This window comes from Halichondria panicea, chromosome 2 (assembly GCF_963675165.1).
Source record: "Halichondria panicea chromosome 2, odHalPani1.1, whole genome shotgun sequence".
In the NCBI taxonomy this organism is placed as follows: Eukaryota; Metazoa; Porifera; class Demospongiae; order Suberitida; family Halichondriidae; genus Halichondria; species Halichondria panicea.
In genome coordinates, this window is record NC_087378.1 from 3,248,637 (window position 1) to 3,266,178 (window position 17,542).

Here is a 17,542-nt window from a genome sequence, read left to right on the forward strand (position 1 = left end):
GTGGTTTCTATACAGTTGTAGATCCTTCTATGGCGGCTGTCTGTAATCGGTGGACTGAACTGGACTTTGACCTGACTATTGCAACACTAATTACATTCCTTTTCCTCTAACAAGACCACACTAACAAATAATTATGATTGTAAAAACATAACACATGTATAATAAAAGCACCACAGGTGCTGATGCCTCGGTGGAGATGCCAAAGCTATTTAACATAAAGCTACTAATAGCTATACACATGACGAAAAATTTTTCAATTTGCTGCATGCAAACTCAAAGAGTGGGTAATGATCGACCATGATTGTTGTTAAAAACGATCGATGCCAAAGCTAAAATTAATGGCTGATAGTAGAAGCAGAGCCTTGCAGCTCTCTTCTCACTCTTGCAGCTACCAATAGCTAGCGTTCTAGTGCAGAGCTAATTACTAAGTAGAGTAGCAACACTCGGTAAACAAGTTTGGCTACGTGCTCTTCTGAAAAGGCTGCAATGGCATTCCAAGTAACAAACTAGGCATAACTCGAGAACGAAGCATTATTTTGCAAATCCACGAATTAAAACATGACTATAGAAGCCTATAGAAACTCTCTTACTTGCACTTCATTGATCCTTAAGCAGCTGTAGCAGTCTACACACACACACACACACACACACACTACCGTATACCTTGCTCATGCGCACTGAGGCATAATTATGAAGAAAATAAAACACATATTTTTACCTCATAGACTTAGCTACATTACAAAACACCTAATGTAGCAAGAACAAAATGTTTGTCTTCAGGTTTTGTAGCTTAAATTAGAGTCTGCATGCAGGATGGAAGAGCATGTTTAGCTTTCGTATAGGACATGCAGGTAACTGCATGGTTGCTTTGTTCCTGGGAGCATACTTGCTTATTTGCACCACAATTAATTGGAGCTATAGAACTGTTGTTTAGTCAAACATATAATTATAGGCTAAATTGAAATGGTACATTGATCGACAAAGCGTGTCTGCTTCTCTGTTGAGCCGTGGAGAGTGAATATTCACCATTTTTCATAGCGTACTAAGAGTCTGTGTGCATGCTCCTGTTGTACTTTCATGAAGCCGTTGCACATACACACTAAGTGTTTCTAGTACACAAACAAGACGGATGAGCATGCATGCACCCTCCGCTACTTGTATCAGATCCGGTCATAGTAGATACAAATTAGTATGTTCCTGTACAAGGAAATCACTGGAAAAAGGTGGTGCTGTTTCTGGAGGGGTTTGAAGGGCATGAATGTTCCTGGTGAGCAGGGAAATAGAGACACGCCTATGTTCAATTGTCATGCAGCAAGAATGCTATACATAATTATAATTGTTTTCTTATTATCACATTATAATTTGGGTGTTTTTGTAATGTACATGTATACAGCTAGATCTATGTTCTTCATAATCATTGTCTACAATCATAATTATTATTTGTCATTGTGCATGGTCTTGTTATGAGGAAAAGGAGTAATTAGTGTTGCAGGTCAGAGTTCAGTCCATGCAGCAGTCCAGTCCACAGATTACAGACAGCCGTCTATGACATTTGTTAGCATAGTTTTATTTCCTTTCATCTTTGTACAAAAAAAACTACAGACAAGACACCGACTCTTAATTGAGGCCACAGGCAAGACCCATACACACAGACACTTTTATGCCACAGATACACATGCAGAAAAACTTGTGTTGTCTTGTGATATATATAAATAAACCTTGCTTGGTCCACAATATTAAATATTAACAAGCCAAATTACTTTACATTAATTTGGCCAATCCATATCTGTGGCATGCAGCTCAGTCTCAGCTATTGTCCCAGAGTCACTATAGCTAACTAGAGCGGTGGGGCTGACTGCATCAAACAATTATGAACTCAACCGCTTCCGCTCGCCCCATGACACTTTGTGTCACTCTATTAATAAGTATTATTATAATTATAATTATTTCTGATATAATTATAGCCATACCACATGCCGGGTGCTGCTCTAAATGCGTTTCATACCATTCTGTTGAGAACGGCTACCGGGGATAATTCTTTGACAATGACTGTCAACAATCACCCCCTTCCTCGTAGCCTGTCTGTACAAGTAGTGGATACTGCAAACAATGCTACTGGTTTTGGAATAGGAATTTTAGTTGTTTTCGGTTTCAGCTTTCTACTAGCCAGTTTTGTACTTTTCCTAGTGAAAGAAAAAGAAACCAAAGTAAGTTTTTCTGCTGTTCACTTGTAAAACCATTATATGGAGGTAATTATACGTGCTCTGGTTGCAGGCTAAGCATCTGCAATTTGTCAGTGGCGTATTTCCTTCAAGTTATTGGCTGGCTACGTTTGCTTGGGATCTACTGAATGCATTCGTACCTGTTCTTGCGTCAGTAATACTTTTTGCAGTTTTTCAAGTAGAGGCATTCACCGGAGAAGGATTGGCAGCAATTTTCGTTCTTCTAGTAAGCTTGTTGTGCATGATCTTGTGACTTAATTAATTTGTTTTTGATTGCCAACATCAAGGTGTTGACCTGCTGGGCCTGCATCCCCTTGACATATGTGCTCTCATTCCTGTTCAAAAATGCGTTAGCTGCCTTTGGTGTTCTTGTGCTGCTGTTCTTCTTTGTTGCAATGGTCAGTATACCTATATATCGAAATTTTTTGCTTCCGTAATAAAATTATTTACAGCTAACATTGACAGCAGTGTTTCTTGTGGCTCAAAATATTGGAACTCACGAAGCGGACATCATTCATTACATTTTCCTCATCTTTCCAACATATGGGTGCGCAGAATGATCTATATAATTTATGTGTGTAAAAATCATGTTTCTTTCGTGTTACGTATATAGACTCTCTGCTGCGTTCAATGATCTGTATTTAAATCAAGCAGCTAAGCAAGTGTGCAGCACACCTCAAGGTCAATTGTAAGTTGTAGTAAAAGATAGTGTACAAAACTGTGCTCACGTATATACTGGTGTTTATAGGAGTGATTTTACTTGCCAATAATTATTATGCACTTTAAGCTCCCGTGCTACACCATAATTAATTAGAAATGGTACAAATGTATGCAAAGGATTTTTAGTCTCGACTATAATTATTGTATATCTTTGATGATCACAGGATTTGTGCAAACAGCACTGAACTTCGATATGTAGAAAATCCATTTGATTTTGAACGACCAGGTATTGGTGTTGTGCTGTTGTACATGTTGATAGAAGGATTCATTCTACTTTGGTTCACACTCCTGCTTGAGGTGAGTATGACTGTCGAGAATTTCATTCAATTACTTCTTTTATAGCGCAAATTTTTCTATCCGGAGTTGAGACGTTTACTATCTTTGAAGCTTCTGAAGAATAATATTGATCATGTTGATCGCTCTGAAGTGCGATCACCCATAGCCGAGGTCAGTTATTAATAATTATACATGTATAGGATTGGCAGCTAGAGCATTTATAGTTTTTTGTTTAGCAATGTTGCACGTACATGCATGTATGTTTAAGTTATAGTTGTGACACATGCACGAGTGCTGCGGCCCTCGGGCCTAAGTCACTACTGAGCCAATATATCCCATGTGCGCACGAGTGAGCTGTGTAACAACTGATTTGTTGCATTCCTTGTGCATTCCTTTCCGTGTACACATCACTCCTTTTATAGGACAACTAGTTTCAACTACTTGTGGTGGCTGTGGAATGCTCCAGACGCATGAAAAACGTTTTCTGCCTACCACTGAATCTGTTTAACAGTGTTATACTATAACGTTTAAGGTTACTGGGTGGAGGGTGGGCTTTAGGTAACTTCAGCCATACTATGCCAGTATCTAGATAGTGGCACAGTTCAAGGCTTGACCTGTTCCATATGGCAGATATTGGCACAGTGTTTCCTTTGATCTGCCCACTCAAAATGCAACAAACTGTTATATACAGTTGTATCTCTGCAAGGAAAGACCAAATCTGAAACTGGCTCAGCTTGAGCCCTTTTTAAATGTGGGGTATGCATGAATGTCCAAAAATGTTCGCATGCATAAAATAATATTGTTACCTGAAGAATTTCACTAATTATACCGCATTTTATCTGACTGAGTAAAGTACATGTATAAGTGCGAGTGAGTGTATAAGTGCATGAGTGAGTGTATATATAAGTTTCTCGAGGAGCAGTTTCTCTGTTTCTCTTTGCAAAAACATCGAGTTCAGCGGATAATTTGCAACAAACAATTTCCACCCGGATTACATTTTCAGATTTGCAAACACTTATGAAGCAGATAACCTCTCTGGTTCAACTTCATTTACATGTAATTCCGCCATCTTATGTAACTGTTTGTGCATGCGCAGATATGTTAATACACGCCGTTACCTGTCATATATACAACTGCATGTAGCTAGACTGGCTGTACAGTTTAACTGTACAAGTGCAGTGCTACAAACATTTTTTAGCATGCATGCAGCGTCTGTATTTTTTCAGCACTATTATAATTATGCCATAATCGTGACAATTTGTACCAACGTCATTAACAGTCTAAATCATGCAATACTGTATTTTAAGCTCAAGGTCCACAATTTTTTCAGTAATAACCAGTTCAAACGAATACTCTCTGCATGATGACATAATTATTATGCAGTGCATGTGGAAAATATTATAACTGATATCTTTTATGGTGTCATTGTATAGTGTTTTAAGTGTATCTATACAAGATAACAATAGATGCATGCATGTATACACAAGTCTTTTCCTCTCAGTTAGATAAAATAATGTTATATACTGTACTTAACCGTCGAACAGCCCATAATAATTATGTTTTGATAGCTACATTTAGGGGGTGGGCGGTTTGATTATGTGGCTACTGAACGTGCAAGTGCCCACCTAACTCAATTAACACCTTGTCAGTAAATCAACAACACATCACCGAGATATAAGAAGGGAGAGGGAGGAGAAACGCTACGTAAATAGCATTGACGATCCGCAATTCGGTCAACGTTTTCTTCTTAATATCCTCCAGCCCATGCTTCTAGCTGTAGTACTATAGGCTATAAACTAGCTACTGAGCTCTATGTATATTAGCAATGCCTTCACCTATTGGCCTCTAGAGGGGAGTGAGCAGAGAGAGATGGCCTAAAAAAATTGTATAGAGCAATCGACGAGGGAGGAAGGCTTTTGAACTACCTTCAAAGGAAAGACTCCTCCAGTGGCAAAGAAAACGAGAACTAGTTTAGTAGTGTGCTGTATTATGACTTGTGCACAAAGCTCCTGTAGTTTCCTTATGGGTTCTGTTTATTTAATTAACACCTATAAATTAGGTTTGCAGGAAATCTTACTGATAAGAACGTTAATTTTCCAGGAAACGTTAGAACGTTATGCGCGGTCTGCAAACGAAGCCCTAACGATACGTAATGCGTGAATAACGAGAAGCTAACGCGTTATAACGTTTAACTTTCAGTTGACCTGTACTATATATAGTGAAACAGTTACAACAAGGTAGCAGCAATAGTTAGTGAGACCCCTCCAAGCAGTAAAAAGCAGCTTGGACAGGCAAATTCTTGAGAGGAGCTCTGTCTGTACCGTTGAGTATTCATTCCAGTACAGTCACAGATATGATAGAGAATTATGGAAATGCAGCAAAGTTCTGTCGTAAAATACTGTGCCGATACGATGAACCAACTATCAATTAATGAATACAAAGAGACATTTACCTACATTCAATCATTGATATAACTTTCTAAATGGGTACACAAAGAGTCTGCTTTTCAAAACCTGCTTACTAAGACAAAAATGAATATTACTTACCAACCTAAAGCCAAGTGGCTTTGATTTTGCTTGCATACAATGCCCAGCTATACTTAAAAAGAGGGAATCATTAATATTTTGGGCTGTAGTCACAGCCTCTCCTTGTAGAAAGTACACAAAGCCACTAGATAGAGCCGAAACAATAATACAACACTCAAAAAACTGCCTTTGAAAACGTTCAAGCTCTTGGTAGATACACAACGCTTATATATGATGCACATACAGTAGGCATGGATGATCAGCACAGGACTAGGAGTCCCAGTGGGGAGCTATGAATGATAGTAATAAGATTTCCCGCTGGGTTAGCGGCGTGGTGTCTAGAGGCGAAACACGGATCGACTTCTGGCATTACACAGAAGTGATTGTGCGCACGTGCTCCGTTTCCCATCCCTCTCCCTTCTTATATCTATGAGATAACAGGATACATGCATGTATGCAAGATCCAAGATAAAAAAGCCATGATAAGAATAGTATAATAATTTGTGAACTCAATCCTCCTCATCTTGATCTTCAGAGTCTTCATCAGAGAAGGGATCCCCCATGCTGTCTACATTTGAGTCTGAAGGGTTCTGGTTTGCTTGATCTTCCTCATCCTCGTCAGTGAGAGGGATGTCAGGAATATCATCTGAAGCTTTATCATCCTCTGTTCCATCCAGAACATTAGCCAATTCACAAACTAAAAAAAATGCTCGCTCGTTCAATGGATGCCCAGGCTCTTGACACCCAGTCGATGACATCTTGTCTGGTGGGTTGCTTAAGATTCCTAGCTTTAGTGGTGGGTCTGTCCTGCCTGATCCACTCCTCCCATTCTTGCCTCATGTAGGTTTTGAAGTTTTTATGCATTTGTCCATGGACTGATTGATCGACGTACAGCCTCAAGGAATGATAATAACATTAGAGTTACATCTCCTCTTAGCAATCTCAATGCTCTCCACAGCCTTGTGGGGCTTGTAGCCGTCCACAACAAGGATGCGTCGCTTAGCCTGAGACTTAAACACACATTGCAACCAGTGGTGATACCCCGCTTGTATCATCCAGCTATTTGCTGTGGCCCTCACCTGAATGATAATAAAATGAAATAATGAAATGCACCGTAAATGTTTAAAGCATTGTATACAGGTATAGTAACTCGGAATTGCATGCATGGTAACTATACAAGCTATGCAAGAACATTATTATAATTATGCACATGCAGTTACCAAAACATTGCTTGGGATGATCATGCAGCTTCTTAAGAACACGAGCTCCTAGAATTCCATTTCTCTCCTTAAAGATAATGAATGCTGGCAGTTTCTCTCCAGATGCTGATGCAGCAAGAGCAACTGTGAACCACTTTCTACTCTGCACGGGTATAGTTTTGATTCGAATACTCCTTCCTCCACGTACAGAGTTGGTTCTGTTCCCGGACATATCAAAGCGGCACATGAATTGGTCCATGTTGTAGATGTGTGATGGCTCAATCGAGTTCTTCTTTCGTAGCGAGATAACATCCTTTCGAACTTGTAGAATCTGATCAGCATAGTCAGCTGGTACTTTCTGGGACACATTGGTGCCACGTCTGTAGCCAACGTTGTACCTTCCTTTCCATCGTTGGAGCCAGCTTGATGTACACTTGAATCCTTGTAGTCTCAAACCACCGGCAATTTCAGAGCCTTTTCGGAGAAGTACTATGTTTGAAACAGCAAGTCCATTGCTCCTCTGTTCCTCAAGAAATTCCAACACCTTTTCATCGAGCTCTTTGGACAACCATGTGTTCTGGTGTTCAGAGGGAAACAATGTCATCTTGAACGCTTGATGTCAGTTCTAACAAACTTATACAACTATATAGATCTAGCCAAAGTCATTGTTTCTGAGCTAGCACTACTCTATCTACTCTATCTCTAGCTAGCTAGCTAGCTAGCTATCTCAAATTAAAATCATGCATCATGTTGACCTTTACCTAATTATAAGCTTACGCATGCGCAATAGTGAGCTGCAATAGTGGGCGCTTCTACGATTGCAAATAGGCCTCTACAGGACCTTCAGGCAAAAGTAGAGAGTGGGCGGTTCGACAATATTATTCAACATTTCTCTTTGTGTTGCCCTGCCCATTCATTCCTATAAATAAACAGAAGCTTCAGTTCAATATACCTAGGCTAAAAATTGTTTTCTGCTAAACTGTACAAAATGCACAAAATAATAATCAATGTGGAAACACTACCGTATATAGCGGATAATTTTCGTTGGAAAACAACTGTTTTCGAGATGAACGAATTTTTTACCCCCACAAAATAATATTACCCTCTATATATGGTATACCGTAACCTTATTGGAAAATGATGTGACAGTTGACGTACAGCTAGGCCCTGACTCCTATTATGCTTTTGAGCACTGCCCCAAATTCAGCCTATTATGCTTGTCGAAAGAACCCGTTATGTCCCACTGTGATAACCTGAACAATCAAGGACATTGTTTCAGAATAAACTAGTGGTTATAGTTCAGAGTAGAGTACATGTACTAATATTCATTTTGTTGTTTCATGTTTACTGTTTTGAGTTCAAGCTAGTTTTTTGTGTTTTGTATATATAAGTATAGCTCTCTGAGTTTTGTGCAGATGGTTCAATCAGTTATGGTTCAAATCAGTTATTCTTTATTGAAAATTATATGCGGAGATACTACACCCACATTGACGTCATAAAAAATTTTTTAGTAATAGCTAGTGTAACAAAAAAAATTGTCTCCTGTTGTATTGTACATACTGGATATTCAACATATCTTCTAGGCAGAAAAAACATTCAGCAGCAGCGGAGGACCATTGTATTGCACCAAACTGATGCCACAATTATGCCAGCGTAGTTCCCTAACCTATAAATTATGCCGGTATAATTTGCCAGGGTCTACGTACAGATCTCTCCCGCTTGCTGCTTCCGTGCTTTTTGGTGCTTCCCCCAGCCAATCCTATAGCAACATACATGTTTTCTCGTGATATTCATTGTAAGAGAATGCATGCAGTTTATAGCAGTAATGTACTATGTATTATGCAGGATGAGGATGTGTCTGACGAACGAAGGAAGATATTTAATGCTCAAACCGATGAAAATGATGTTGTTGTCATTAACGATTTAAAAAAAGTAAGTGCTAATATACCGTACCGTACATTGTAAAAAATAAAAGTGTGCTATAATTATTACCCCTTTTAAACATTAAATTTTTTGCAGTGTGTATTATTATACTTTAATCATGTTACGATTATGCATACCTTAAGGTGATATATTTTCGCGAGTATTAATTTCTGCTATTTCTGCGAACGAGAGTAAAATCGCAAAAATGTATACTTGCAGATAATCGGAAATTGCAATGAATCTCCTTGCGAGTAATTAGAAACGTTATTAAATACTTAGATCCCACTTGTGTGTGTTTAGCAGGGAATTATGAGCCATAATCTCAAAGTTTCCCAGGGAATTATAAGCTTGAGGGTATAAAGTACAAGTGTAATTTTTGAATGTTACAGTATAAATCTAACTACATACAGAAATGATAAATGAAGCTGTTCAGTTTTGAACTAAATGAAGCTGTTCAGTTTTTTTCTCTATAGAGCTTGCTGCGTTGATGACATGGTGGAGCCAGTAACATTTCCTTGATTGTATGCAATTGTTACTTGGCAGTTGCTAAAGTTCATCACTGGCTGACCATGGCTGGAGTTTAAGAGAGTTGAAGTCGTCTTGTTCATTTCTGCGTTGAAGCTTGTTTCGCGGTCTGATGAGAGAATTCTTGAGACAGCATGGTGTTGTTTGTCACTTGTTCGCTCATACATTCGAAGGGACTTTAACGATCGATGTCCAGTCCTTTCCTTGATTATTTTCTCTAGAACACCGGCACTGTACAATTCAGTTGTACCAGTTACTCTAAGACTGTGGTTACTTCTGAGTTCGTTCCTCTTTGTGCACAAATTGTGTTTACCATTTTGTACAGCATATTCTTTCCAACAGGAACAGATGAGTACCACTTTTGAGAGTCTGTAGCTACTTTCCTCAGTGGTTGTAGATAGAACAGATTAGCATCGATAGCCTCTTGAAGGAGTTTGCTTATATACTTGTCAAGCAAGTTACAGTGGCAACGTTCTCCAGCTTCAGGGACCTCTGCAATGAACACAGATTTGTTGTCCAGTTTTAGCTGTGCAATTCCTCCAGCTCGATTCTTTGAAGAATTCTCAGTGTACGTGTAGCCATCTTTCTCTCTTCTCAGCTGTGAGAGAGCCTCAAATCTCGGTGCTCGACACCACCTCTCAAACAGAAACATTTTCCGTTGTAATATATAGAATACAGCTCGTAGTAGTGCCAAGGGATCGTTTGAACCGATAGCTCCTGAGGACCAAAGCTGTTTTTCTTCTTCTTTTGAGAAGGCTTTTGCGTGTTTCTTGTCACTTCCAACCCCTGTTTCTTGTCACTTCCAACCCCCTGTTTACGTAGTTCTCTGAAAACAGAGTCCATTGTGTTATGGAAAGTTTGAAATCTCGGATTCTTTTTTGCAAAGAAATTTGGACATTTCTTTGCATCCAGTGAGCGCATATATCGGAGAATACCAGACAGGATTCTGTGTATAGTTGTAGGAGGGTAGGGTTCTCCTGTCACTTTTCTTGTCTCTACGATAAAAATAGAGAGCCAATGATTTAGCTGTTCTGGGTCCATTTTCACAAGCAGGTCTTCTGGGCATTTGTCAAATTCGTCCTCCGTATTCATTTCTGTGCAGCAGCCATGTTTTAAAATTTTTGACTGCCCATTCAGTCGACTCTTGCGTCTTTTTGGGAACAAACGTTTTCAATAGTGTAGCAAGCTGTTCTTTGCTTGCCGTACAGAACCGAGAAGCTTGGGCTAGGGGGGGTGGCTCGAGTGCAGGTTTTTTGCAAAAGAGGGGGCTGGGCTTGTTTTTTGCAGAGCGCTTCCTGCAGAAGGCGGAGTCATAGTTAATCCACTCGTCCATTCCTATGTTGAAGCAAGGCAATACAGGGCCAACAAGAACTTTTCTTAGCAGAGAAGAAGAAATCACTCTGTCAGAACAGGACATTTTCAAAAATAAAGCTGTTGCTAAGGCTTGCTTCTTTTATAGATGCACTTTTGCCTTATGCAGGCTAGTACACAGCAGGGACGTAGCCAGGGGGGGTGCTAGGGGTGCTCGAGCACCCCCAACTAGCCTGAGTCAAGTATACAAATCACAGAGAAATGTATCTGATTATCCAGCTGAGCACCCCTTCTCTTCCAAATCTTGCTGCTGTTAGCTAGCTAGTATAGGCAAGGAAAACGATTCAGTCTCTAAACTGTGGCCACAATCACAAAAGAGAACTAGTATAATCTGGCCACGATCACAAAAGAGAACTAGTATAAACTAGTTCTCTTTTGTGATCGTGGTATAAACTAGTTCGCTTTTGTGATCGTGGCCAGCTTCTCAATGCAAATAAACATTCAGCCACGCCCAACTTGATAGATAAGCTAAGTATGACGTCATCAATTAGAGGTGTGGCTTCCGGTCAACCAAATTTCGGCGCTTCGCGCCCTCTTTCTCCAAAATCCTGGCTACGCCCCTGCACAGCCAATGAAAAATGGGATCTAAATCAGTTAGCACATGTGCATTCGGTATCTATGTGTTATAGTGTCCCGCATCCCTTGGGCTTTAATCTATAACATAATTATTATAATTATGTTATGTGATCGCAAACAAATCTACCTGTGAAAATTATGTCACCTTAAGGTAAATAATTCCATTAAATGCGCATGCGCAGACAGCCATGTGGCACTGCTGTTTATCAATTAAGTGGGTAGATCAAGGCGTGGTTTATCCATTCGATTATCCATATTCAGCCTGCCTCGGGAACCAATAATTTTATGTGTCCGGATAATCGAGGATCCACTGTATGCCAAACCGCTAAGTGCTGCTAACGTTCATTGTGCTTATGGATTTCACTATTATTAGATCAAACGTGTTATCAGCCACACATGTACAGAGCACTAGCACATTAGAAACAATGAAATATGGTAGTGAATCCGCAATACCAGAGGAGGTCCGACACGATCACATGATTACATTAGTTCACTGTTATTCTTGTTGATATTCATTTTCCCATGTACATAATAATTATTATGTTCTTTGATTAGTGCTTTTCAGAATGAAATCATGCTACAAACCTTTGAGACATAATAGTTTGGCTCTAGACCTTTCATACAATCGATGGTATTGATAGGTATCGAGGTAAACTGACGAGATATTCAATACAGAGCAGCTACAAAACTTTACACCTGGCTACTTGTATACACTAATTATTACCCGAGGCATACGTGGGCGGCCACGGGTATAGTAGTACGTTGGTTTGTTTGTCTATTTGTTTGTAATAATTATGTGACACCTGGATGCCATAGCACTGCGTTTACAGCATGGATGCCTCCACACACAAAAATGAATTAAAAGTGGCAGATTTCGATGTTAAAGCTTCATTGTCGTATAGAAGCAAGCAAAAGCTAAGAAGCTTGAACCTACTTAGATTCAAAGTGAAGTACTCTTTATGGAATGTACACGAAATTCACATCACTTCCTGTCGTACCTCCTCTACCGCATAGTAAGACGCTCCTGATGATAGTGAATCCTCATTACTATGTAAGGTGCTCCATCTCCTCATGTGCTCCTGATATTACCCAGGCATGTGCTGTATTTACAACTGTCTGTTGATGTATCTGACCACAAAAGCAATAAAGTACTAATGTAGTAATGAAAACAATTTTACAAAGATAGTGAGGTAGGCGCTTGATAAGCGAGCAAAGTGGAGCTCCGGTCATTATTCTCAAGTTAGAGCTTGCAAGTGGGAGTCTTGTCTGCTCGCACTCGGACTCTATACTAATAGCTCTTTCGGTATATGGGAGGTTTTAGCTGTTTGTGCGGATTTAGTCTTAAGAGGAGGAGCATGCATGTGAGAGGAAGTAAGTCCTTTTTCTTTCTGATACTATAATTATAGCAAGAAATGCACCTTGCTACCGGAGGGTAATTTTCGTAGGGCAAAATCCACAAATATTTTACCCACGAATGAAGCGACCTTGCCTACCTTTTTACCTGTAAGTGCAAGCAGCAACCATGAAAGTATTACCCACAAAATGTCTCAATATTGCTAAAACCACAAATATTTTGTCCCCCGAAAATTACCCGCTATACGGTATTTGGCTTTGCATGTGAAATGCCGGTGCGTGAGAGTTTCTCCCAGTTTAAAATTTCGCGTTAACTGCTCTGCCCTTGAAAAACGCAAAATGTTGCACCTCACGAAAATATCGCGCTATACGATAGTTTGAAAGTGTGTTACCATGGTAGACGTGGAAATGTGCAACGTATAGCCAATCGAATAACACTCATACTCTGGTTACTAGGGATTTTAAAGGCAACTGAAACCACCTCCTCAGGCTGTACCCTTAGGATTAGTGGGTTAACTGCCATAAATCCCTAGAACCATAATGTAACTATACTTATAACATAGACTTACGGAGGTCGTCTCTCTGGATGTAAGGTGTCTCCAAGTAAAACTGCTGTTCGAGGAATTAGTTTAGCTATTCCGAGTGGTGAATGTTTCGGACTATTAGGAGTAAATGGTGAGGTCATACAATGCATGCAAGTTTTATTCATGAATGGGTGATGTCTTTTATATGTAGGGGCTGGCAAAACAACAACATTTGCGATTGTCACAGGTGACCTTTCTATGACGTCAGGCTCAGTCTCTGTTGCTGGATACGATATAAATTCTAATCTGAGAGACGTGAGTGCATCGATCCGTGCATGTGCACTAGTTAATTTTGTATTCGTTTGCTTCCTTGCACAACATTTGTAGGTACAACAACGTATCGGATATTGTCCTCAGGTAGTTTAAATGTTGTTTGTTCACTAAAATAATGTTCAGTGTATTACTAATAAGTGTGCATGTACATGTACATCTGTATACCTATTTTAATTGTCTGCATACAGTTTGATGCTCTGATTGAAAGGTTAACAGGTAGAGAATTGCTAACAATGTTTGCCAGACTGCGTGGAGTTCCTGAAAGTCAACTCAAAGAAATTGTGAATACAGAGATTGTAAGAAAGAGTTGACCTCAATAAGTATTCCGACAAGAAATGTGGAAGCTACAGGTTAGCGCGTTTATAAGAGTTACTGTTTTAATTTTTTGATTTTTTTTAGTGGAGGAAATAAACGAAAGCTAAGTACAGCTATTGCAATGGTTGGAAACCCACCTATTGTGTTGTTGGTGAGTTACGTACGAACGATACATGAAGGGGGCGTATTGTCTGCCATAGACAGGAGAGTGCATACATGTATACCGTATACGCTCGATCAGAGGCCGCTCCTGTATAAAGGCCGCACTCAAATAGTAGCCTCCCTTGCTAGCAAAATGAAACATTTACTAGCCGCTCTCAAATAGTAGCCTCAGTGAAGTTTGACTCTAGCATTTCTGCACGTGGCAGCCAAAACTAATAATAGCAGCTAGCTATATGTACGTAGCTACTAGGTACAGGTAGTGCTTCACAAAGACTTTCTCATGGCAGAGTTCAAGTTTTGCAGGTGAAAATAACTTTTGAATAAAGTAAAGGTTGTTAAGGCGCTCTTGAACAGTGGCCTCTCTCGAATTGTAGCCTCCTCTTCCAGCAAAATAAAACATTTAGTAGCCGCAGCTCCTGATCAAGCATATATGGTAAATATTATAATAAGCATGCTCAAATACAAGCACCTGGATATGCCGTGAACAGTACACGTATAGGGCAATTCCAGGTTCTGTATGGGATTTTGCGGCTCGAACGCCTGAGGCTGTAGCGCCCCAAAGCGTACCGAGGGTGCTACTGAGGGTCTCAGAATCTTATGAACGAGGCCTACAACTGGTAAACCAATCTGTATCATATTATCAATGGACAACACTATAGCAATTGATAGCCAACTTGGCTTGAAAGCACTACGCTTAGACCACATGGGTATATTTTGTAAGAGACTGCATGTGTTGCAACTATAATATAGCCAGCTTCAAACTGGCCTACTCTCTATGCTATATAGAGTTTCCTTTTATAGACTGCTGTCTTCCGGTCAGGTGCTTCGCATTATCATAATACATTGTAATTATACCTCGGTATAATTATATTAGATGAACTCTCAGTGACCAATGACAAGCATATTCTAAATATACATTGAATTACATCGACTCGCGTGAACGCAGATAAAATAGACGTTCTGTAACATTTGTTCGGTATTATTATGAAGTTACATGTACATGCTGTCTCCCACCTACGGCGGTTAATACGCCCTTGGTTACGTGCAGTGAAAGTTGTGGTTGTTGGTTACATGATAGTTGTAACAATTTTCTGATGTATTCCAAATGAATGCATATAGGATGAGCCTACTACTGGGATGGACCCAACTACACGTCGTTATACTTGGAATGTGCTTACTAATGCTGTAAGAGAAGGGAGATCCATTATCCTGACATCTCACAGGTTAGTTTATGAGTAACATTACGGCCCTAGCTAACCCGGGGTGCACAGTCAGCTGCAGGTTATAGTATATAAGTCTGCCATGCGCATGAGTGTGCTTGCTTATATAGATAGAAAAGGACAGTGATTGAAAATGAAAATGTTTGCGTGAAACACTCCACGTTATAGGGCGTGGCTAAACTACAAAGTATTATATGTATAGTCAGCATGCTTATGCTCTTTGCCAGTAAGGCAATTATCTATTTAAACAAGGAAAGGGGCAGGGCGGCTCGAAACAATTTCTTGAAAACAATAAACAGTCATCGAGTTAGCTCGTGTAGAAGTAGAAAATGAGTGAAAAATAGTCGACTAGCTAGTAAACTATGGTATTTTTCTTCAGTTTGTAGATAGATAGGAGCAAGAACTCTTCGAGCCGCCCTCAGGAATATCATAAACTGCTGGTAGGTCACTGTCTTGTTAGAGCCTTTCTTTCTCTAATATTTAACGACTAAAATCGGCTATGACCACAAGATCTTTGCGGTAAAGTTGTGCCGTCTAGTTAGCGTACTGATAGCTAGCAAGCGCTGTAATAGTTACTTATGAGCAGTGCAACAGTATAGACACATAAAATAATACAAACAGTGTCTTTCTTTCTCAAAAAAAAACTCATGAATAATTCATGAGCAAACACTGCATCGTAACCTGAGAATCTAGCGTTTGAAGGACTATATCTATACAGCTTATATATAGCATGAAGCCATTCTATGTAGCACTTGATACATAATAACTAAGTCAAGTAATGCATGTCCTTTGCTGTTTCGACTTAATTCACAACAGGGAAAGAGAAAAGTTGACATAACTATATCAACAAACCCAGGGAAGACCCTGGTTACTTAATTAATGAAAGCACCGCAGGTGCTGATGCCTCGGTGGAGATGCCAAAGCTACATAACATAACTGGAAACGAAACCAATAATGGACATGGCTATTGCGGGGTTGTTGTTGAGAGCGTGGGCTAATCAATTCAAAAGTAATTTTGACGCATTTGGCGCCACTCAGTATTGTGAGTGCGTAAGCATATATTTGAGCCGTGGTCAGAGGGCTGTGCACATAATTATTACATGCATTATTATAAGTATGTAAAAAATTTATATTGGCTGCTATGTATACTGTACATATTCTGTTTTCTCTAGTATGGAAGAATGTGAAGCTCTTTGTACCAGAATTGCCATCATGGTGAATGGAAGCTTTAAATGTCTTGGAAGTATTCAGCACCTCAAAAACAAGTGATTAGAACATAGCTCTGGAAGTTCCGTATACATGTATATTGTTGCTGACTTCTGCATGCATGGTATTAAAATTGTAGCTATGATTAACTTTCTTGCAGATTTGGCACTGGTTTTATTCTTCAATTGAGAGTCGGCTTTGCACCAGGAGCTACTACCAGTGTGGGTGCTAGCAGAAACCCAGCCATTGATATTGAAAAACGGTGAGATCATTTAAAACAATGTTAAAACCTACAGAGATTATGCACGTGGCGTGGCCAACAACCACGTGGATTACCCATCGCCCCCGATATTAGAAGCGCTTTTTAAAGGGAAGGTACCATGAAAAAATATTTTTTGCTTTAAAATGTTCTTTGTGAGGTATAAAATAACCTTGATGCAAAAAAATGTTTTTAATTAAAGTTTCTGAAGAACAGGAAAGGCTTAAAATGTTACTTCCTGTTGAGGTCAAATATGGGCGCAGTCAAACGTGACGTCAGAGTAGGTACTAGAATTGATGCATACTGGTGGCTATATCCATTCTAGTGAGCCTGACTGACAGACACATATGATTCTAGCAGGGGCGTAGGCAGGAATTTGAGGAAGGGGGGGCTGAGCTGAAAGGGTGTGAAGGAGCGCCGAAAATTTTCGACGACCGGAAACCACACCTCCTAATTAATGACTGATTTCCGGGAATAGTTGTTGTACCAGGAGTGTCTGGTTGTGTACGATTTATGATGTTACAATAATTATTTTGTTGTTAATATGCATGAAACATTGCTAATATTTACAGTGCTAACTACATGTACAATGTATATGATAATGTAGCTGATCAGTTACTTTGCTGGCTCTTCATCAGTACTCAGGCTGGCAGTACTAGAGGCTAGTAGTCTCGAATACCCGCCTCAACCTAAAAGCTTGAGTCTGGTCAAACTCACATTGTGGTTTGGTTCAAGTGTGTCCAGGAATTTCTTGGACATTTAATTGGCCACAAGTGGGTGTGGAACATGAATAAAATTATAGTCTACATGAATATCATTATAGCTAACCGCCA

At 39.7% G+C, this 17,542-nt stretch overlaps 2 protein-coding genes across 2 annotated transcripts in view; one reads left to right on the forward strand and one right to left on the reverse strand.

Moving 5' to 3' along the window:
- Nucleotides 1-17,542, forward strand: part of LOC135331226 (phospholipid-transporting ATPase ABCA3-like) — a 71,894-nt gene that overhangs the window by 45,119 nt on the left and 9,233 nt on the right. Inside the window, 17 exon segments of the mRNA XM_064526309.1 lie at nucleotides 1,965-2,207; nucleotides 2,275-2,448; nucleotides 2,510-2,620; nucleotides 2,675-2,769; nucleotides 2,836-2,910; nucleotides 3,107-3,239; nucleotides 3,285-3,389; nucleotides 8,788-8,874; nucleotides 13,254-13,365; nucleotides 13,426-13,529; nucleotides 13,602-13,631; nucleotides 13,736-13,843; nucleotides 13,845-13,897; nucleotides 13,947-14,013; nucleotides 15,144-15,247; nucleotides 16,417-16,509; nucleotides 16,611-16,712. Of these exon segments, the coding sequence (XP_064382379.1) occupies nucleotides 1,965-2,207; nucleotides 2,275-2,448; nucleotides 2,510-2,620; nucleotides 2,675-2,769; nucleotides 2,836-2,910; nucleotides 3,107-3,239; nucleotides 3,285-3,389; nucleotides 8,788-8,874; nucleotides 13,254-13,365; nucleotides 13,426-13,529; nucleotides 13,602-13,631; nucleotides 13,736-13,843; nucleotides 13,845-13,897; nucleotides 13,947-14,013; nucleotides 15,144-15,247; nucleotides 16,417-16,509; nucleotides 16,611-16,712 (1,796 nt within the window).
- Nucleotides 3,384-17,542, reverse strand: part of LOC135331231 (uncharacterized) — a 30,263-nt gene continuing 16,104 nt past the window's right edge. The window contains exons 2-3 of the mRNA XM_064526316.1: nucleotides 6,964-11,321; nucleotides 3,384-6,822 (exon numbers count right to left, since the gene is read on the reverse strand). Of these exons, the coding sequence (XP_064382386.1) occupies nucleotides 6,803-6,822; nucleotides 6,964-7,546 (603 nt within the window). The 5' untranslated portion in view covers nucleotides 7,547-11,321 and the 3' untranslated portion in view covers nucleotides 3,384-6,802. The remainder of the gene's footprint in view (nucleotides 6,823-6,963; nucleotides 11,322-17,542) is intronic.